This window comes from Egretta garzetta, unplaced genomic scaffold, assembly GCF_000687185.1.
Source record: "Egretta garzetta isolate BGI_Z169 unplaced genomic scaffold, ASM68718v1 scaffold158, whole genome shotgun sequence".
Lineage (NCBI taxonomy): Eukaryota > Metazoa > Chordata > Aves > Pelecaniformes > Ardeidae > Egretta > Egretta garzetta.
The window spans coordinates 847,729-869,377 of NW_009260430.1; the positions used below are offsets into that span (position 1 = coordinate 847,729).

Genomic DNA, 21,649 nt, shown 5'->3' on the forward strand with positions numbered 1-21,649 from the left:
CAGGACCGCAACAGGCAGCCATGCAGTTGTTTTCAGGTTTGCATTGCAGCTCCTGCAACTTTTTATTTCTCAGGCTCTGAGATGGTATATAAGGAAGAAATTCTTTACAACGAGGGTGCTGAAACCCTGGCAGGGGTTGCCCAGAGAGGGGGTGGAGGCCCCATCCCTGGGAACATTCCAGGCCAGGTTGGACGGGGCTCTGAGCAACCTGATGTGGTTCAAGGTGTCCCTGCTCCTGCAGGGGGGTTGGGCTGGGTGACCTCTAGGGGTCCCTTCCCACCCAAAACATTCTGCGATTCTATGGTGCAGGGAATGCGATGAAAGCAGGAACACAAGGCTCCACTGAGGACCTCAGCGGTTTCTAACCCAGAAGTTTCCAAAAGTTGTCAGTTCACAGAGTAAAAGTGAGCCCTGCGAGAGCTGTGTATGGGGTTTTCTTTCCTAGGGGCTCACACCTACAAGCTCCCAGCAAGGTAACGCTGCTGCAGCACTGCCTGGGAGAAGGAAACACAGGAATGGATTCCCCACCCAAAAAACTGTTCTGGTGTTGCATCCACCCACTGCATGGTCATGAACTTTGGGGCATCTTCAAGCAGTTGGGAAAGGCATGCAACTACGTACAAGAAAGGCAAGAGATCCCCAACAGGCTGACAAACTTTTTAACGCTTTTCAAGCCCCTGCCGTTCACCCTGACAAGGTGCAGGCTTTCCCGTTTTGTTGCTTATATGGCTTCAGGTTTTGCAGCGAACCTCTACTGCTCCAAGGAGAGCGATACAGGAATGGGAAGGATTTCATGGTCCAGGTGCCGGGGGCAATGCAGGTTGCAATAGCTTAACGAGAGTTTGGCTTCATTAATGACTCACATTCAGCACAAGCTGAACCTCATTACCACCGCCTCGGCAGGGACCTGCTGCCTGCCCAGGCTCTCCTGTGTGCCTGCAGCACCTCCGAAAACCTCTTGGACAACTGCAGCCGTCTTTGCCAAACGAAATGGGAGGAATCACCATGCATTTGTGTGGAGCTGTCAATGAGAGCAGGATCTGGCCCACTTATGGGGGTATAATGCCTCTGCTGCCAAAACTCCCCAGAGACACTACCAAGAGAGAACGTGGCCTTTTATTTTATCCAAGGAGTAATCCCAGGGACTGAACTCGATTTGGGTATCTATGTGATTTACAAGCAGCGTTGTACTTACAGTTAAAAACCCCAAAGTCAGCCACGCCGTTTAGCAACCACGAATCCACCCCTCCCAATCCATTGCAGAGCTGGAATGTATTCCTGAATCCCAGGCTATTCCAATCCCAAACTCCCTGCCCTGCTGCCCCATCCGCTAGGTCACACCGCCTGCCTTGGTGGGCTCTGGCCTCTGCTGCAGGGGTGTCTGTGCACGGAGATACCCACCCAGCCGCTCCCATCACGGGGCTGCCCGGGAGCGCTCAGCACCCCGGGCTTGCGGGCAGCACAGCACCTAGCGCGCCACCAAAAGCTTTCTGTGTGCAAGGAAGCAGCGTGCGAGCTCCAGCTTCACAGCCTGGTCTGAAACACCCTCAGCAGAGCTCGTGATAAGTGTAAGTGATGGGGATACGTACAGGGATGCCCGGCTCTCCAGAGGGACCTGCCTCTCCCATCTCGCCAGGACTGCCCTGCAGAGGAGAAAGCGAACACTCAGTTAGGGCATAACTGCAGAGAGTTGTTTCTGTCCTGCCTGCAGCAACAAACGGAGGAGGGGGTTAAAACCTGGATCAGGAAATAAAACCAGCTTTAAACTTTTACAGTTTTAACATCAAGACGACAAAACTCTCAACAAGAAGAGGTGAGCTGTACATCGTGTCCTGGCATCAGTGACAAGGGAGGGCTCCAGCCCCAGGGCAGTGCCACCATATCCCATCTCGGACTGAAGTGGACCACTGGGACAGCGATGCTCTTCTGGAGCCGCGCTCAGGGCACCCCATTCCATTCATTCCTGCATCACCTCTACGCAAGGAGAAACGCCTTCCTGCAGCATGCTCGCGTGCATAAGGATTAGCAGTAATGATGATGCAGGTGCAGAGTGGAAAATTGAGAAAGGAAGGGGAAGGACAGGAAAAAAGATGCTTCCCAGAACAGCTTTGCACTGGACTGCTTTGGTCTGTCTGAGGTTTTTCTTTCATCTCACAGGTAGGTGCCAATGTAAGGCTCCGTGGAAGCTTTTCTCCTGAGGTTGGGGGGAGAGTCTCCAAAAGGCAGGATGAGATAATCCTGCCCCTGCTTGCAGATGCTCAGCCTTTTGATTCCCAGAGATGAAGCCTGCTTTTGGGGCTTTGACAAAAGGGTGAATGCTTCCTTCTGAGGTTCATGAAACCACTGATGATTCTCCTGTGTATCTGCTAGACCTTCACCGAACCAGATGCAAGAGCTGTCTCCACAAGAGTGGGGCCATCCCAGTCGTTACACTGAACGCCTGCTCCTCACTGCCAGGGGCACCCAGCCCTGGTGGGAACACTGACGCCATCCCTTGGGATAAGCCCTCCCAGGGTCTGCCTGTGGGCATCAATAGCCAAAAGCCGAAAAGCCTTGCCGTGACAAATTTAGTAGCTTCCGCACGAGAACCCATCATTAGAGAGACTCACTTACTGGTTCACCCTTTGAGCCTTTAATACCTGCTCTTCCAGGCAGCCCCTGAAAAAAAAATATTAAAGCAATGTCAGAAGAAGTAGAGTTAATTTGTTTTTCTGGTCTGATTTGACATACAAGGAGCAATGTTTGCTTGAAGCAATGCAGGATTTCCATTTCTGCAGCTTACACCATGAAAATTATGGCTTCAATTTCCCTCTCGTTCACTGCACGAGCACCTCTACGTACACTAATCCTTGGCAATTAGAGCAAAGAGGAGGAATATACAAATAGAGCGGCAGCAGCAGCATTTTGGACAGCAGAAACCTCTCTCCCAGAGTGTTCAAAATATTCCATAAGGCAGGAAGAAAGGAATACTTTACCTCTATTTAAACAGTTGGAAGACTGGAGAGATGAAACATTTCACCAAGGAACACTAGTAAGCCAAGGACAGAGCTCAAGCTACTGTTATGGTCTTACCTCCCTGCACAAGGGGTGCACGTCACTGGGATGTGAAAGAGAAAACCCCTCTCAAATTTAAATCTTAAACAGAGCCAGAGTGGCCAAAAGCCAGGGTATTTCTATATTAGTATTTGGTGCTACTCCAGATAGAACCATAGAATCATTTAGGTTGGAAAAGCCCTTTAAGCTCATGAAGTCCAACCATTCCCCTACCCCTGCCATCCCACCCCCAAACCCTGGCCCTCAGCACTGCCTCTGCCCGGCTTTTAAATCCCCCCAAGGGATGGGGACTCGACCCCTTCCCTGGGCAGCCCCTTCCAGTGCCTGACAGCCCTTTTGGGGAAGGAATTTTTCCCAATGTCCAACCTAACCCTGCCCTGGCACAACTTGAGGCCATTTCCCCTCGTCCTATCGCCCCTTCCCTGGGAGCAGAGCCTGACCCCTACCCACGTTGTTTTCCATTCTGTCTTGAACATTCCTCCCCTGTTTGTATGGTGGGAAAAGTGCATTTCCTCTTGGCTTAAATGGGGCCCCTTGTGAGACCATGCACAAAGCGAGCCTCCCCTCTCCCCAGGAATGACCTCCATAGGCAGCCCAAGCTGCTGTACCCCCCCGAAGGCAACGGGCCCTGCTGCCATACTCACGGGAAGTCCGTTTGGCCCCTTCTCTCCAGGAGCACCCATGCGAGCTGCATCGCCCTGTGGATATTGGGAGGTTAGGAGAGACCCTCTGCCACTGGCAAATGGTCTGACACAGGTAGGGGACACATTCCCAAACAGGCATTTGTCATCTTCTCCCTCCCTCTATGTGCAGGCTGTTGTGTCTACAGGAGGTGGGCACCCACTGGAAAGGAGGTGCCCAGAGCTCCCAGGGGTTTCCTTAGTCCCCTTGCAGCTCCCAGCCTTCCTTGGCACACGATCCGTGCTCCTGCGGGATTCACTGTTCAAAAACCAAGAAACCAGTACCTGACAGCACTTTGTCTACAGGCAATTAAAATAAACAGATGTCTCTGTCAACAGCTCTGAAAAGGCATCTCTGAAGGCCTAGAGTCAGCCAACGGGAACCACTAAGTATAGGGACACAGCTGAGTTTAGATCATATGCGCGTGGCCCATATGTGCATCTTCTTTCTTTAGGGAATTTCCTTGGGATTAATTAATAGGAGCCACTTCACTTTTCTTCACTAGTTACGCTACTGGAAAACTCTTTAGAAGCAAAAGCTTTCCAGCCATGCTCTTTCTTGACAAGCATCAGTAGCTTTACAACACACATGGGACACTAACAGAAATCTTTCCTGCAGTGTTTAAGTAGAATTTTACAAACCTTCTCACCATCGAGTCCAGGAGCTCCATCCCGTCCATCCTTGCCAGGCATGCCCTGCAACCATGCACAACACCAGTTAAGGTTATGAGGAGACTCTGTGGTTTGCAAAATACATTCACATCAAAGGACCTTTTGGCCATGGGTCCAGCTCCAGTTGTACAGGGAGATTTTCCATTACCAGCAGTACAGCTGGGGTTTGGTCCAACTGGGGTTACACTGCAGGTTACAGAGACCCACCGAGCAGAAGTTTGATAGCAAAGACTGTAAGATGCAAGCGTTTTCCTATCGTGCTGTATCTCATCATCTGTATGCAAGACAACAGTGAGACCTGCATCCTATTTAATTGACTTACAGGTTCTCCTATGAATCCACGAGCCCCTGGGTTTCCTTTTGGTCCAGGCCTACCCTAGAAATCAACAATAAATCCTGTGTTATCCAGGGCACAACCCTTAAGAACAATCAGTCAACAAAGATACTACTCAGACTCTGTAGGGACATTTCATTCCGTTTGTGCTGGCCCCTGTCCTGTCTATATAGGTATGGTGGTTCTCTCAGGACACACCAGAAAACTCTTCTAATGCTGGCTGCAGCATCTGGGGAAATTCTTGATGGTTTCAAGGCATGGAGATGCAAGCGCTGATCCCTGTGTAAGAAGCACTTCGGCATCTTATTACTTAGGCATCTTTAATAAGACTTAAACATCTTGGTTTTGAGACAAATGCTTTCATCCCTTTCACCTCCCTTTCAAAGAAACCAAGGTGGGGACAAGCCATAATAAACCTGTCAGACAGACTCCTTTGAATGTCACGGCCAAAATTCGAGTAGACGGGTGTTTTACTGCACTTACAGTATCGCCTTTGGGCCCCCTGAATCCCTGAGGTCCTTTGTTTCCTTGGTCTCCCTGTGACAGAGGAGGAAAAGCCATTAAGCATCTTCATCACACAGCAACAAAGACCAAAGTTTCAAGGATGTAAATGACGGAGGGGTTTCTTGTGCCGTTTGCTGGTGTTAGCAGAGGCGTCAGCACACCATTCCCCTCGGAGCTCGGCTGTACTTCCTCAGTTACACCCTGTAATTCCTGACACACAGACCGACTGCAGCAGGGACTTTGCCAACAACCCCTCAGGGCAGGGAGCATCTTCCCCTTCATTTAATAAAGCATTTTCTTTAATCAGAAATAAAGTAGGAGAAAAACTTTCATATTTACTGTCTAGATCCTGCTTGGCGTAATTAAACATTTGGTGGACAGTAAACACCTCATTTTCTTTTAGTTCAGATGAATTTCTTCTACAATTGCAAAGACCAGGGAGGGGTCCCCCGAGGGTGGCACTGCCTCGGGGTCAATGCAGACTGTGAAGTGTTGGCTGGCGTAGGCAGGCAGAGGTGTCTGCTGTAACGGGGATTCACGTCACCCCCAGTAAGGAGAGGCAGGGTGGCAGGCCAGTGGGAAACGCTCTCAAGAGGCCACAAGGCTGCAGATGCAGCTCTGGTCTCGTATTTGGGCACGGCGAGGAGGGTACAGGGGTCTGTCTGCCCACAGGTCAGGTTCTGTGTTCTCCTACGCTTCACCCCAGAGCTCTGCAAAAGGTTGAGGGCTGCATCTCGAATACCCAACTATTTCTCCTTGCAGCAAAAGTCTTTGCGAGCTGTGGGGATTTGGGAATAGACCAGGCTTAAAGGATTTCACAGAATCACAGAATGGCAGGGGTTGGAAGGGATCTTGGGAGATCATCTAGTCCCACCCCCCTGCTAAAGCAGGCTCACCCAGAGCAGGGGGCACAGGACTTCCTCCAGGTGGGCTTTGAATATCTCCAGAGAAGGAGACTCCACAGCCCCCCTGGGCAGCCTGCGCCAGAGCTCTGTCACCCTCAAAGTAAAGAAGGTCTTCCTCATATTCAACTGAAACCTTTTCTGTTTCAGTTTGTGCCCATTGCCCCTTGTCCTGTCGCTGGGCACCACTGAGAAGAGTCTGACTCTGACCTCGTGACATCCACCCTTGAGATATTTGTACATGTAAGCTGAGGATAGCACCTACTCGTTCTTCCCTCAACTCTCCTTCCCAAGGACACCACAGATGCCCCTCTCGAGAGCTTGCTCACAGATGCAGATGCTGAGGGAAGAGCAGCACAGAACGGAGAGCAATGGAAACGTGGTGAACTTATTCTGGCATGGGGCATGACCAAGGGAAAGACACCACGAGATCTGGGTCAGGTGAAGTAACACTGCTTTAACTGGAGGGAAAAAGGCAAAGGGAATGATCTGATGGAGATGGTCAGCACGCTCCTCCTGTTCTCCGGCAGCAAAGAGTTTAGTGCAGGAGGGATAAACTCTCAGTTTGGTTGTGGAAGGCAGGGCCAGAGAGATGCTGAGAGGTAGATACATACAGCTTTCCCTGGAGGTCCCGGGATGCCAGGTGGCCCTCTGAAACCGATGTCACCCTGCAGAGAATAATACATCATTGTAATGCTGTATTGGCGGAGGGTGAAGTAACAGTATCCCCACCTTACACCGCAATCTAAGAAAACACAAAGCCCTGGAAAGATACCCCAAAGTTCTTGCTGGCTTGCAATACAGTCTGGCAAGAGATCCTCCTCTGCCCAAGCAGGTTCCTACCCTGGATGTCCCCACCATTATCTCCGTGGTACACCGATATCATTCATGGCCTCGGTATCTGGGTAACACACCTGATCCTAAATAAATGCATGACTTTGTCAAATTCAAAAGCATTCAGCCTCTAGGGGAATGGCCAAAGGACCTTGGCAAAAGTCCAAAGCCCCTTGGCAAAAGTCCAAAGCCACGAGGAACGAGAGGTTGACCCTGTTCTGCCTGAGCAGACTTTTCGTGTCCAGAAAATCTTTGTCCACCAGCGATTTCTTTAGCATTTTCTTGTAAAGAAATACGACAGAAAGTGAAATGTTCATGAAACATTTCTCAGGTTTTTGGCAAGATCCTTTGGCACTGTCAGTCCTGCAGGGACAGCATTTTGTCCTTCTTGTCTAAATGCTTAAATCAACACTGGGCCTGATCCTGCCGGTCCCTCATGTATGTGGACTCATCCTGCCTTTGGAAGGTCATTCAGCTTGGGGGGGTGCAGGAAGGAACCTGCATTTTGCATCTTTACAAGTTCCCTGGTGGTCTTCAGTAAGGACAAATGACACCTGGACCTTGCATGAGAAAAACTGGTGGTGGAGGAGGGGAAAAAAAGAAAAGAAATCAGAAGGTTTTTCTTACTCTGTCGCCAGCCGGACCCATTGGACCAGGGAGGCCTCTTAGTCCTCTTGGGCCCTAATGAAGAAAACAAACCTGTTAAAACCCAATCACTGTTAAGCATCAAATGGCAGAACAGCGTGATGCAGCAACTCCTCAACACAGAAAACATGAAGAAACAGTGAAAAGCGGCCGATGGCTCAGCCTTCTGGTGCACAGACAAGACATTTTGCCCTTCGGTGATGACCACTGAGCAAGTGGTGCTGCAGGCACCCCATGCAGGTGCATTCGGAGTCCCTGCCCTCCCAAGATTCGGTGATGACCACTGAGCAATGCAGGTGCATTCGGAGTCCCTGCCCTCCCAAGCCCACCGGCCAGGCTGTCCAGCCAGCCCAGAGCTCAGCCTGGGCTGATCCACCCAAAAAGGTGTCCCGGGCTCTACTGGAGTACCAGCAAGATAGTGGCTATCACCTGGACATCTCATCCAAGGTGAGGTACCAAAAGCAGGACCTGAATTAAAGCTCAGTGAAACCAGCATGAGTTGGTTTTTTACCAGCATCAACTTCCACATCTGTTATTATGTGTAAGGCAAAATGATTGATGGTGCCACTGAGTTTCACAGTAAAAAGGTCACGGGAACCAGTCTGAAGAGTAGGTGTTACCTGCAGCCCAACGCTGCCGGGAATGCCCGGAGGACCAGGAGGGCCAGGGTTGCCCTGGGAGAGGAAAAAATAATTAGACAAAGGGCGAGACAGCATGAGCCTACCAACCCAAAGCCAGGGACCTTCCCATCTTATTTCTCCTTGAGCTCCCTCCCTCTCAGATTTCTGCTTCAGAATTTGCTTCTACTTGCAAAGCAATTTCTTTGACATGCTTGATCAGTCAGGAATTTACCTGAGTGTTTAATGCAGGACTTTTATCCTGAGCTGACACCCCTGCATGTGAAACAGTAGGTGTTCACTTATCGACCCAATCTTAACGTCATGATTATTGGGAAGATGAATTTTCTTGAAGGACGAGCACAAAGTCTTGCATGCAGAGCAATGGAAGCCCATGCACATCAGTCATATCAACTTCTCCTTGTTGTGCAGCCAACCGCCTCGTTTCTCCCTCTCTTCTTGAAGAAACTATTTGTTATGGTGCTTTTAAAGCAAAAAAAGCCTCGCTACCCCCCTTAAATTGAAGTTTACCTTTTCTCCTTCTTTTCCTATTTCACCAGGTTCTCCTTTGTGACCAGTGTGTCCCTGGAAATAAGAGCTCCAGTTATTCACACTCCAGTACAATCTTGTTTCAAAATTTAAATTTTGTGAGATAGCTGTAAGACCCGAACCCACACAACACAAACAACTTACTGGGAAAATAATTTACACACGTGCTGTAACTGTGTGAATGGAGGCCACGCCTGGGTTAATTAGCCATGAATTAGCCATGCGCCATTCCTGCGTTCGGTATCGTTGGGTCAAAACTGATCTAGTTTCAGGAAAGGCCCAGATTTCATTTTCAAGAGTGACTTGTGGTGAGATTAGGCTACAGGTCAGGGACCAGAAACTCAGTTCCCATCACTTTTGAAAATGGGGCCGAGATGCTTCTGAAAACCCCATTCTGTATCTTTTACCTTCCTTTTTGTTTAAGTCATCTTTAATGTCTGCATCCTCCAGCTTGCAAAGAAATCCACGTCCCACTGAAATCTTTTATATAAACTCAGATTCACTTTGCTTTTTGGCCCTCTTCCCATTATTGTGGGAGAGACCCAGACTAATTTCAGCCACAGCAGATGTTATTCCTCACCACGCAAAAGGTCCTGTGCCTCATTTGCATCATAATTGGAGACCTTCACAGGTTTTTCCATTTCATAAGCTATGAATTTTGGTTATACCCTAAACATTGCAACAGCATAAACTGAGGCCAAATGCATGGCTGGTGTGGAGAGGTGTGGAGCCTACAGGAGATGTGTGCTGTATATAGAAGCATTAAATCCCAGGGGTTCCTAGTGGTGTTTACTTTGGGAGACAGACCCTTGTATCCCCAGGTGGTATTTTTCTTACCTTGAACGCTGGCATTCCCGGGGGACCTGGAGGACCCGGCGGGCACAGAGCTGGGCACTGCAAGAAACAGAAACACTCTTTGGTTTATCAAGCACACACAGCGCATCCAGGGAAGCTGGTTTCAATGCTAGGGAGAGGAGAACAGGTCCTGTGGGTTTTGGCTCTAAACCCCCTAAAACTAATGGATTCATAGCATAATGTATTCACCAGCATTTCCCTATGGCAGGAGGTCCTAAACAGATCTTCAGGCCCCCAGCAACCCACAAAATAATAATTTAAGCATAGTCTGCTTCACTTTGAGCACTCCTGCATGGATTGTGGAAGATTCTGAAGGCTGACAGAGGCCTGCAGTCCAAAATAGTGGAGAACCACAGGTCCCCAGTGAAGCTGGATGGGTATTTTGTAAATCATTAGGAACATATTTAATTCTATGCACTCATTGACCCCTACTGATTTCCATTAGCAACTCACCTAACTGAAACAAGGACAAGCATTAGAGTTTATCAGAAGGGGACCTATAAAAAAATTAACCCAAATACCAATAAAGCTGGTATCTGCAGGTGTCTAGGGGGTGGGTGAGCCCCGGGTGGGAACTCTGGTTTGACTGGGAACAAATCAGAACATGCATGGAAATGTAATGGGGCTTAAAAAGCCATACTCTGAAAGCTATAAATAGGGAATGAGATTTTCTTCTGCAGCTTTTCTTTAATTTGTTTGGTTTTTTTCTTTTAATAAAAGCCCAGGCTACATCTCTATAGCAGGAATTTAATTTTCTAGTATATTCCACAGGGTAACCTAAATTAAAATTGCAGAAATAGCATCATTTTCTATTAACTTCCACGTGACGTGCCATAAGGCAGTCTAAACTGACTCTGAGCTTTTTTGGGGCACACCAATTAGAAAACCAAAGATGCTGTCACAACAACAGCTGCGAAATCTGGAAATGTCACTTCCATCGTTCATGGACTTAACACTCCTTTCAAAGAAAGGAATCAAGACTTTCTCGAAGGAAGTCTAAACAAAGCATATGCCCATAGGAACCCGGTGCCACCACCCGTGGAAATAAACAGCGCAACACGCGCGACCTTTTCTCTTGCAAAGCAGGACTGGAAACAGATGCATGAAAAGCTGTTGTCATTTACCAAATACTAAAGTTGTTTCGTAAATGAAGGATGTACGCAAAACCTGCATTTTGGAAAGCAAACAGGAAAGCAAAGATCAAGGGAAAACCCAGCACTGGCATATCTACCCCCTTTGAAAGAACGTTGTGGTCTTGTGAATATGCATGCAACACTTACGCATTCTGCAATACGGCCGCTTAGACCCACATCTGCAGGTCTGAACGGTGCATGTTAAATGGTCTGACCCAAGTATGCCAATGAAAAGTCACGTCAAGGATTAAAACCAAAACACATTGTCATGCTACATGAAGAAAAAACATACCTGGAGGTCCCCGCCGCCATCAGGAAGGGTGCCTGGAAGACCCTGCAATTCGTGAAATGTGGTCTTTTAAATACATGAAGAGAAACACCAGGAGGAGATACAATTTCGAGAAAACACGCTTTACAGACCCAGCTCAGCTGGATCAGCACGAGGCAGATACCCAGCCCCACAGCATAAAATGCAGCCCCTGAACCCAGAGCGATATGAGCAGCACCAGTCCTCAAAACAGACATGTCGGGGCTGTAGTCATCCTCTGGAGATGCACAGCTGAGCTTGGGAAAGAGCCTTGAGCCTTAGGTGATGAAGGCAGCAACTTGAGAAGAGCAGCTGTGCCTGGGAAGTTCCTTGGGAAAGACCTCTCTATGCTTCCAACCCTCCAGAGATACCATAGCAAACCCCGCCAAAAAAGACTTGCTGGTTTCAAGCCCCCCTTGCTGGCCCTACAAGAACACATCATGATCCAAGCAACCATATAAACCTTAAGAGAACAGAAAGCCCACCCTGCACGCTGTCTATGCCATAAAGCCCAGGCGTCCCGGGGTTCCTCCACCCAACCCAGCACAAACAATAAACTGGAGATAGATAACCAACACAGCAAAGTGCAGCCAGTGAAAAGTCCCTTGGGGCTTGGGGGTGTTTACAGCCTGCTGAAACTTAGCCTGGAAAAGGAGAACAGGCAATGGCGGCAAATAAACCAGGGATGTTCTGCCAGCAAGAAGAAAATTCTGAACTCCCCATGGGAATTTTCTCACATTTATTTGCAGGTCTCAACTTACGGGAGGTCCAGGTGGTCCAGGAGGCCCTGGGAATCCTGGCAGACCAAAAGGTCCCTAAAAGAGTGAAAACCAGAAAGAATTCCCCTTCTTAATCATTTAAATGAAAATTAAAAGGGAAAGGGAGGGTGGCTACCAAATACCATTGCATATTTGTGAATGTGGGGCAAGATATCTCTAATGGGACTAAACTGCACCTTTCTTTCTGCAGAGGCTTCTATGGCTGCAAAGAGAAGAGCAGATGCATATGGAAGCATAGCGATTAGGACAGAAGAACATATCCCTGCACCTACATCCCTGTTCTGTACCTCTCCACCAGTGGAGCTGGGGACACCCAAAAATGATGGTATGTTTCTGCGGAATGGGCTCCTGCAGATCAGAACCATTCTGTGCTGTGGCTTCTTTTGAGGATGCTGAAAGTACGAGCCAGCTGGTAACTAATCTCTATTCTCGTGGCATTGGCTGCTCTTTTGTCTTTACTCATAGTTGGTAAAGGAAGATATGGCTGCAAGCAGTCACACATCTTTGGCACTGCACTGGTTGACCAGGGTGACCCTACACAAGCTGATACAAGGAATAGTATCATCCATGGGCATTGGTAGAGCTTGTAGTGTCTTGTGCATCTCGGTTCCAGAATGGGGTAAGAGACCAGAAATGAACCTTGTTCTTCTGTGGTTGTGGCATGTTCAGTAAATGAGAATCAAATGGTAGCAAAAACTCACAGGAGGACCCCGAAATCCATTTCCACCTGGGAGCCCGCTGGGTCCTGGCGGCCCCTGTTGAACAGAGAGAAGACCCTTACACCCACGGCAACCTCACATAGCTGCCAAAACCCGGGGCAAACAAACAGTCTGGCTGCACTCGTTAGTCTAACCCCTCCGAAGAGCCCAATCCTGCACCCCCACAGTTTGCCAATGCAAATCTTCCTTTTTGCTCTTGCCATCGCCGCCTGTTGCCAACGCCTGCATCCCCTCTGACACAGAGCAGCTCTGAGATGCTCCAGGAAACCACCAGACAAAAGCTGTCCCAGAACTGGTCATTTCCAGCGATTAGAAGGCTGCTGTGCCTTAATTTACACCACTGCCAGCTTACCTGGGGGTAAGGTAAGCATAAAAACCCCAAAAGGCTGCTGAGCTGCGGGATTCCACATCCCTCTGCCCTGCAGAGGGACCCAAGGCCTGGGGTGGGGCTGTAACACTCCAGGTATCCAATAAAGCTAGTAAAATTATTTAAACCTCTTTTTCAAAAAAGAGCCTCATTACTTACTGGAGGTCCTGGTAGTCCTTTGCCCTGGAAACAACATTTAAAACAGTAAAAGATCGCTTATAAACTGAACATACAGGACAAAAAAAGCAAACCTCAGAAAGTACTGCTTAATTATTTTTTTTTTCTTTTAAGTTCCCTTAGCACTCCCCCACCCCCAATTATTGTAATTTGCAATCAGAGCAGAGCCAGAGTCTTAAAGAACTTAACCAATCCTTTTGTTGCCACTAATAATTTGTATTCCCTTTACATCGCTGTTACCTACGAGATATCTCTAAATAAAGCCCCATACAGCGACGTGATAGTGGGACACAGACATTTATGAAGACAACTTTCTAGTTTAATGACTTCTTTTTTTTTTCTTTTTCATTTTTATTAGACATTATCTATTGCTTAATCATTTTGATAGCATTTGATATGCTAGTCTTTATCCTAAACTGGCTTGCTTTTAACATCTCTCAGAGACTAAGACAAGGCCCTGTGTTACCAGAACAGGTCACACATACATATATAAACACTTTGAAAAGTATTTTCACCCAGTCAGGCTTTGACCCCTTTGTTTGGGATACATGTTCCCGCCTTGTCTTGGTGATGGTTTTGCATAATATTATGCACCAACTTTACATACACAGGTCTAGGAGGTACTTACAGCTGGCCCGGGTGGCCCAGAAGGTCCTAATGCACCCTACAGGAATAAAACAGAGTCCAAATTAGCAGGGATAAACCAGAAACCTCCATATGGGTAGGCACCAAAGCCTGTTCTCCTCAACGCTGATCTCTGCTCGAAAACTCCAGCAGTGTCTTACAGAAACAGCACGGAACTGGAGTTGCTCAGCTGAACACAAATCCAAGGACAGAAACTTATGGATAATGACTCTGTCATTCCTGAGCAATTACTTGGCTGAAGAACATTTTAAGATAATAGGGCTGGGTGTTCAGAACTGGGCCTGGCAACTTTCTTCACCATTTGTGGGTCAAGCGAGAGTAGAGACTAAAACATGAGCTGCTCCTAAAAGACTAAACAGACAGTTCTGCAAGTCACAGCTGGCCTCACGTTAGCGTCCACAAATACCTAAACGTTCATAAACTGAATTTCATCCATTTGAAATATTCTCATTCGTAATACATTCATATTGTAGACCCAATGACTCAATTATCTGAAACTGTTTGTAAGATTTGGACTCATCCTAGTGGATTTTATTTTCCATTCAAGCAAAGGCAAAAATTTGGCAGCTTCTGCCTCTTTGCTAGCTTTCCTTGGCAAACCCCCAATCTCCTTTTCCCAATTTGCATTCTTATTCTTAAGCTTGACTAGAGTTTGGTGATCTTATGTCTTCAACTAGAATTAAGTCATTCTTAAAGTTGCTATGTTCCTGCTTAACTAAAGATAGTAAGACAGACAGACTGACCTTCTACACCCCTCTGTTGCATTGCACAGATGCCAACATTGGCCGGTAGACTGTAAAATTAATTATAGGTAGCAATTTTGAAACAAAGTAAATGGAAATATAAAAATGAAGAAAAAAAAAAAAACCACAAACCAAAACAGTGTGGTGGGTTGACCTTGGCCAGCAGCTGTTAAGGTATCTCCAAGAGATACAGGGCATGCATTGCTGACTGATGCTCTTGGGTCTGAGAGCCTCCTCTGAACACAGCCGTTGGTGCAATGGGGAAAGGAAAAGCAGAGGCAGGCAGCTGATGAGAGCAGAGCTATTTTTAAAAAGGAAAGGAAAAAAAAAGAGGAAAGGAAAAAAAAAGAGGAAAGGAAAAAAAAAGAGGAAAGGAAAGGAAAAAGGAGAGGAAAGGAAAAAGGAGAGGAAAGGAAAAAGGAAAGGAAAGGAAAGAAAAAGAAAGGAAAGGAAAGGAAAGGAAAGGAAAGGAAAGGAAAGGAAAGGAAAGGAAAGGAAAGGAAAGGAAAGGAAAGGAAAGGAAAGGAAAGGAAAGGAAAGGAAAGGAAAGGAAAGGAAAGGAAAGGAAAGGAAAGGAAAGGAAAGGAAAGGAAAGGAAAGGAAAGGAAAGGAAAGGAAAGGAAAGGAAAGGAAAGGAAAGGAAAGGAAAGGAAAGGAAAGGAAAGGAAAGGAAAGGAAAGGAAAGGAAAGGAAAGGAAAGGAAAGGAAAGGAAAGGAAAGGAAAGGAAAGGAAAGGAAAGGAAAGGAAAGGAAAGGAAAGGAAAGGAAAGGAAAGGAAAGGAAAGGAAAGGAAAGGAAAGGAAAGGAAAGGAAAGGAAAGGAAAGGAAAGGAAAGGAAAGGAAAGGAAAGGAAAGGAAAGGAAAGGAAAGGAAAGGAAAGGAAAGGAAAGGAAAGGAAAGGAAAGGAAAGGAAAGGAAAGGAAAGGAAAGGAAAGGAAAGGAAAGGAAAGGAAAGGAAAGGAAAAAGGAAAAGGAAAGGAAAGGAAAAAAAAGGAAAGGAAAGAAAAAAAAAGGAAAGGAAAAAAAGAAGTGGTGGAGGTGCCAAAATGCCAGTGTAATTTGGGGTGAATGATAAATAAAACAATAATTTGCTCATAGCACTGACATAGCCCTCAGCGGGTTTCTCTAAGCTGTGCTGACACCCGGGAGCTGCCGAGGAGCCGCGTTGGCCTCAAGGCTCTGCCGCGGACGGCTTTGTGCTGGCATTTGTGTTGCTGCCAGCTGATGTTGCTCTCTGATAAAGGCAGAACTTAAAAGAGTAAGAAGGTGACAGACTTAAACACAGAACAAACCATGTGGTTATTTATGGACTGCATTAAACCAGCGCCAGCAAAGCCCTCACCTCCTTGCCCAGGGGACAGAGCCATTGCAGCACGAGGCTCCCTCCACCCCTCACCAGCCCGAATGCCCAAACCTGTTCTCCAAAAGTTCTCAAAATGCTGCACAGAAACATCCCAAGAATGGTGTCCTGAGCTGGAACGCAATGGTATCCACCCCTAGGACCAGGAGAACAAAGCAGATGGGCAGACCTGGAAAATATCCCAACCCAGCGCTGCTTATTGCGATCCCAGGGATGACTCCAGCCCTTTCCTAACGATCCGCATACCAAATGAGATTAGACATATTTTCCCTTGTTAAGCTTAAGGAGAAAGATACGGAGGATCCAAGGCCTCATTAATGGGAGCCGTGTGAGGAGAGGACTGTAATCCAATAAAAATCAACTCTGCTGCAAATGTCAGCTCATTTACTTCTCTAGCTGCAGGTTACTCTGCTTTGCTTCCAGCCCCTTTTTTTATCTTTAGGTTGAGGTCCTCACAACCACTGACGGTTGTAAGGGACAAGCTGGGATCTCCTCCTGTAAAGAAAACATTGAATTCCTGGCACCTACTGACTTGCACCCTAAACCTGCCCCCGCTGAAACCGGCTGCACAGCCCCTTTCTGCTTTGGCCAACATGCCAAGCGGTTGGCAGCGTACCCAAAGTGCCAAGCACTGGCACTTTACTCTCCTTAATTTTGATATCTTTGAAGGCGGAAGGTGCAGCATGCAGCAGCGCACGGTCCTGGTGCGGTAGAAGATCATCGAGTCCCTGAGCAAGCTGATGGGACTCCATTAAATTCAAAGGAGAGACTCTAATTTGCACCTCGTTTTTAATAACATTGTCTGACTCAACTCATTCTCCTGGTAACAATGTTCTTTCTCTTTTGATTAGAAAACAATCTCACCACAATTTTTCACTTTAAAGTAATGCCCTTTATGAATATACAACTACGGAGCATAGGAAATACTTGATTAAGATGACATTCATAAATAAATATGAATAATTATGTTTTCTTCGTTCTTGTAGTGTAAAGCACTGAACTTTAAAATGGCCTTTGAAAACTTTCCCATGAAGGACACCAATACTGATCACTGAGGTCACTGAACCCAGCTCATTCCTGGCTGAAAGGATTTTTTAAATTGAAAAAAACCAAGTAGGCTTGATCCAATCAGTCTGTAAGCAGAACCATGAGAAAAGCTACCGGGTGCTGATAGCGACGGGAGTAGTTAAGATAAAAACCATCTTGGTACGCTGCCTTCACAACAGTCTGTCCCTGGTCAGACGTGAATCACTCTTGGGCTGATGAAGCGTGGCGTATAGGGGAAAAGAAACGTTCAGCAATAGCGTATTACTAAAAACTGTCTTCCACGAGCCCACGTCCATACGCCGAACACCTTCGCCCTCAGACACCCCAGTTCAGAAAAACCTGCTTGTTCAGCAGAAGTTGCAGCGTGAAGTGTGAATTCAGTCCCACCACAGTGAGCAGACACCTGCTTATTTCAGGGATTCCTGGGAGGCTGAAATGTGTTCTTAAAGTCGGTCGGAAGAAAGAAAGTCGGGATAACAATGCCGTCCTTTTAGACTGCTAGAGATTTACAGGTTCTTTTCTTTTTCCAGGCTTTTATTAGACCAATTAAAACAATTTTCCAGATGGACCGTTGACCTTGAAAAGCTCCCATAAATGACAACGGGTCCCAGGTTTGCCCCATGCTGACAGCTTGAGTTACCAGACACGGGAAAGCACGTCAAACCAGAGCATGCAGTTACCATAACTGTGCTAAACCAGAATTTTTGTGCTTCTCCTACACAGCTTTAGAGGAAGTTCTTTTGCCCAGAAATTACCTGCTCCATTACCCTGCAAACCAGGAGCTTGTGTGCTAAAGCGGGCATGGGCAAATGCTACCGCTGAACACGAAACAAGGGCACAAAACCGCCCACAGACTTCTTGTGTGTGGTCCTGAACTTTTCTATTTTAAAAATGAGGGATCAGTTCCCAGAAGGCACTGGACTCTTGCCACAGGCTGCCTGAGAGTGGTCAGGATTTTGCCGCCCTGGATCTCTGGGGAGAAAGGTGGGCACGAGGAAAAGCAAAGGAGATGGTTTATAGTGCAGTGCCAATGGAGGGAGGCTGGGGGCTGTGAGCGAGGCACTCGGCTCCTGCCACTCAACTTTCCCAGTGGCCAAGCAAACTTTGCCTTGCACATGGCAAAAGGAAGAAGAGCGTATCAAAAATACATGGCTCTGTCACTCATCCCTTTAACTAAATGAGTCCACTCACAGAGTTTTGAGCTTTGGGTAACTCCTCAGGGCAACAAATTGACCACTGAGATATATCGAACCTTTTTTAACCTCTGCACGCCGTGATGTGTGTTCAGCCCATCACCATAGCCCCGAGTTCAGAGACCAACAAACCAGCTGTGGAAACAAGCCTTATTTTCCCACGTTGGGAGATGGGAAAATAGCCATGCTGGATAAAAATCTGTGCCGAATGGCTCGTTCATGTTTAGTTCTTAATGGTGTAAGGAGGCCTAAGTGCCTTCTGGCCCCATTGTAGATGGTCTGAAGGACATCTGTAACGTCTCAGGCAGTCATTTCTCTATTCTGTGGTGCCCCTTAGCAGAGATGTAATATGCAGGAAGCAAGAAAAACCTCTTAGTTCTTGCTACCCTGGCTGGGGAAGTCTATGCCAAAAGCAACTAGTAATGTCAACCATATGGACAGCCCCGGAATTAACAAAAGGCAGAAGTTTATAATTACTGCTACTGTGTCTTAACTGTTTAAACACAACAGAGCTGCGTACTCAGACTGCAAATAAAGGCCAAAATAGCTCCACTTTGATAGACTTCATAATTAAGGCTAGTGACTGCTTCAAGGAACTTTTTAGAGACTCAAAATATCACCAGAGCTGTTCTGCACTGGTACTCCCAGCACCGAGGCCACCCAAGCCCATTCAAAGCCACGTGAAAGAAAGATGGATCTCATGCCCTGCCTAATGAAAAGCCGTCTGGGCCTTCCTTTCAAGGGCCCAAGTGTTCTGCAAGGGTTTATGGATAAATGAGCTATTGTAATCAACACTCAAATGCCATCAATTTACAAAGGAATGAGAAATCATTACCACAATCAGTGACAATGTTCATTGGGACTTAGGATCTAATGTGGTACTCACACGGTCTCCTGGAGGCCCATTTGGGCCAGGTGGGCCATCGGTTCCTGTTAAACCCTATAAAAAAAGAATAAAATAGATAGATAAGCATGAAACCAGAAATACGTTAGCAAGAGCTGTAGGAAGTCCTTGTCACTGTCACCAACATAAATAATCTGGAAGCCAAGCTCTCAAGAAAGCCTAACCATTTTATTTCTCTCTGTAATTAATCAGAAAGGAAAGGACCACAAATTCTCAGTTCTGTTGATGATGAACACCGCAAAGTGGTCTTGTTACTGGCGTTTACTGAGCTGCAGCTTCACTGCGGAAGCTGACTGAATGCTCCCTCTCGCCTGATGCAGAAGAAAATGCGCTGGCTAAAACCTTACCCACACTCAGCTACCAGGGCAGTGGGTTGGTAAGCTGGGAAAACTGGACTGTGTGCAGTCACCGGTCCAGAGCCGTAGGGGGAATCCCAGGCTGGTGACCAGCAAGCCCCAGCTAGTACGTGCCGCTGGATTTCTGAATTGAGGCTCAATGGGTTTGCTCCAAAAATGTCAACGGATGCCTGTATTTCTGCAGACTTGCCCAATGCACCTCCGAAGAACCTCAATGTTTCATTGTAAGAGCGCCATCCTGTCAGTGATGCATCTCAAAATTGTTCTCATATTCCTTAATTCAATCAAGAGATGCTTTCAACTCTTAAAATTTCTCCTGATATGCAAGGCAGTTATGTAGATACAAGACCCACTTTGCTTCTCCAGTAGACACAGAGAAAGCTGATGAGAGCCTTTGGGAAAACATCCATGCCTACGTGAAATATTTAAAAGATCTAAGAGATGACGACAAAATACTCACATCCACTCCAGGAAGGCCAGGCAATCCGGCTTCACCAGCTGCTCCAGGCTTCCCTGGTGCACCTTTTGGCCCCTAAATCAGATAAACAGGCAATTATTTCTAACATAATAACATGAGAAACATGGCATGTGTTGATACAGGCTATAAGATGGGAGTTCATTTGTTGATATGTTAATCATGCAACATGGAAGAATTCCTGCAGAGACAAAACTTTCCGCGAATCCATATCCAAATCCTAAATTCATTTCAGTGCTTTGGCTCAGTTCCACATACAGTTACTCATAAGCTGTTCCTAGTAGAGGGGTAGAAAGGGATGGGGTAAGGGGCCCAAAGCAAGGAGCTGTGCCACCTGGTACAATTTTGAGCACCCCTTGGCAGACTGAGGAGCCGAAGCAGGCTCAGACCCATGCCAAAAATAACTATGCCCGTGCGGCATGCTGCCAGTCACGTTGTACTGGTGATGGACGAGCTTTATCGCATGCATACCCTCTGCCAGCAATGAAGCAGGAGAATGTGTTTGTCCCCAGGACCAGTGCTGAGCATCTCCACTGCTGTGGATTTCCTTACGGAAATTCCACTGCAGACCAAGAGGAACAGGAGCCAGTAAGTCTTAGCTCTTGCACCGTGCCCCTCTCAAAAGGATGAGCAAGTCAATGTCAGCCAGAAAATACTTACTGGTGGGCCCGGCAAACCGGGAGGGCCTGGCTCTCCCTAAATGAAAGAGAAAAGACATCAGTGTTAGTGCTCAACCTCTTTTTGTTGACTTTTGGCAACAGTGGTGTTCCCAACTGCCATAGCGCTCAAGTCTCCCTTCATGCCCGCTCCAAGATTTCCCACGCTCAGTCTTAGGAAGCCGGTGCTCTAGGTCCTGCTCCCCCCTAAAGCAGGATGAACTTGGAGAGCCTTTTCCACACCTACAACACCAGATGTGGTGAAACCCGCACCCTCAGCCTCCCAGAGAGAACCAGCACCTCCAACTTTTTCCAGATATGCTGGAAATGATTAGAAATTAGAAATCATTGGCACTTGGGTTTGTCTGCAAGTGGGGCAGGGAGGAAGCTGGATGGCTGTCAAGGCTTTCAAACATCTTCCTGATGAAACACAGGGATACAATGATAAGCTCCAGGTATCCAGGACACAGGATGAAACTGCGGTACCGCCAGGAGTTGGGGACTATCAGAAAGTGAAGAATGAACAAGCTGTCTACAATGATTTTCTTCATATGACTGAACTTTGACAGGAAAAGCAAATGAATGGAGCCCCCAACTGATTTCCGCTTAATCCAATTGCACAGTCTGGATTAAACCAAATTTCTATAAAATATTTCAAAAGCGCTCATTTTTTCCTATCCTAATGGAAAGCAACTTTTAAGAACAGCATGAAAGGTGTTCGGGAGGCAATATTTTAAGTCTCTGAATCACTCCTCCTAGCTCAGCCAGCTGTAACATCATTCAGGAGCTTGCATGAACCCCAGACAAGATATTGGTGTTTTATTGCTCGCCCTCGAAAAAGGCGATCGTTTGTGACTAGTGGGAGCTTGACTGGAGCTCGGTTTCCCATCTTATCCCGCAGAAAATCACTTCGTGTCCCAGTTCCAGACGTGGTACCCTCCCCTCCCAGCCTTAGGGTAAACGCACTAAACATTGCGAGAGGCTCAGGTGTTGTGGGCGAGCAGAGGGGAAGGGGCATGTTGATACCGTGGAAGAATCTATATGGAAAAAAGAGTGGTTATTAACAGAGCAAGGCTAGAAATAACTCCATCCCCACCGTGGGCCGGATAATGAGGAGTTAGAAGGCAGTAAGCAAAGCTGTG

The 21,649-nt window shown here is 47.1% G+C and overlaps 1 protein-coding gene across 1 annotated transcript in view; it reads right to left on the reverse strand.

Annotated features, from left to right (window-relative positions):
- Nucleotides 1-21,649, reverse strand: part of COL9A3 (collagen type IX alpha 3 chain) — a 42,180-nt gene that overhangs the window by 13,842 nt on the left and 6,689 nt on the right. Inside the window, exons 3-22 of the mRNA XM_035899254.1 lie at nucleotides 20,512-20,547; nucleotides 19,837-19,908; nucleotides 19,003-19,056; nucleotides 13,757-13,792; nucleotides 13,111-13,134; nucleotides 12,567-12,620; nucleotides 11,848-11,901; nucleotides 11,072-11,113; nucleotides 9,629-9,685; nucleotides 8,774-8,827; nucleotides 8,246-8,299; nucleotides 7,608-7,661; nucleotides 6,761-6,814; nucleotides 5,224-5,277; nucleotides 4,729-4,782; nucleotides 4,377-4,430; nucleotides 3,699-3,752; nucleotides 2,614-2,658; nucleotides 1,590-1,643; nucleotides 1,273-1,306 (exon numbers count right to left, since the gene is read on the reverse strand). Of these exons, the coding sequence (XP_035755147.1) occupies nucleotides 1,273-1,306; nucleotides 1,590-1,643; nucleotides 2,614-2,658; nucleotides 3,699-3,752; nucleotides 4,377-4,430; nucleotides 4,729-4,782; nucleotides 5,224-5,277; nucleotides 6,761-6,814; nucleotides 7,608-7,661; nucleotides 8,246-8,299; nucleotides 8,774-8,827; nucleotides 9,629-9,685; nucleotides 11,072-11,113; nucleotides 11,848-11,901; nucleotides 12,567-12,620; nucleotides 13,111-13,134; nucleotides 13,757-13,792; nucleotides 19,003-19,056; nucleotides 19,837-19,908; nucleotides 20,512-20,547 (994 nt within the window). The remainder of the gene's footprint in view (nucleotides 1-1,272; nucleotides 1,307-1,589; nucleotides 1,644-2,613; nucleotides 2,659-3,698; nucleotides 3,753-4,376; nucleotides 4,431-4,728; nucleotides 4,783-5,223; nucleotides 5,278-6,760; nucleotides 6,815-7,607; nucleotides 7,662-8,245; nucleotides 8,300-8,773; nucleotides 8,828-9,628; nucleotides 9,686-11,071; nucleotides 11,114-11,847; nucleotides 11,902-12,566; nucleotides 12,621-13,110; nucleotides 13,135-13,756; nucleotides 13,793-19,002; nucleotides 19,057-19,836; nucleotides 19,909-20,511; nucleotides 20,548-21,649) is intronic.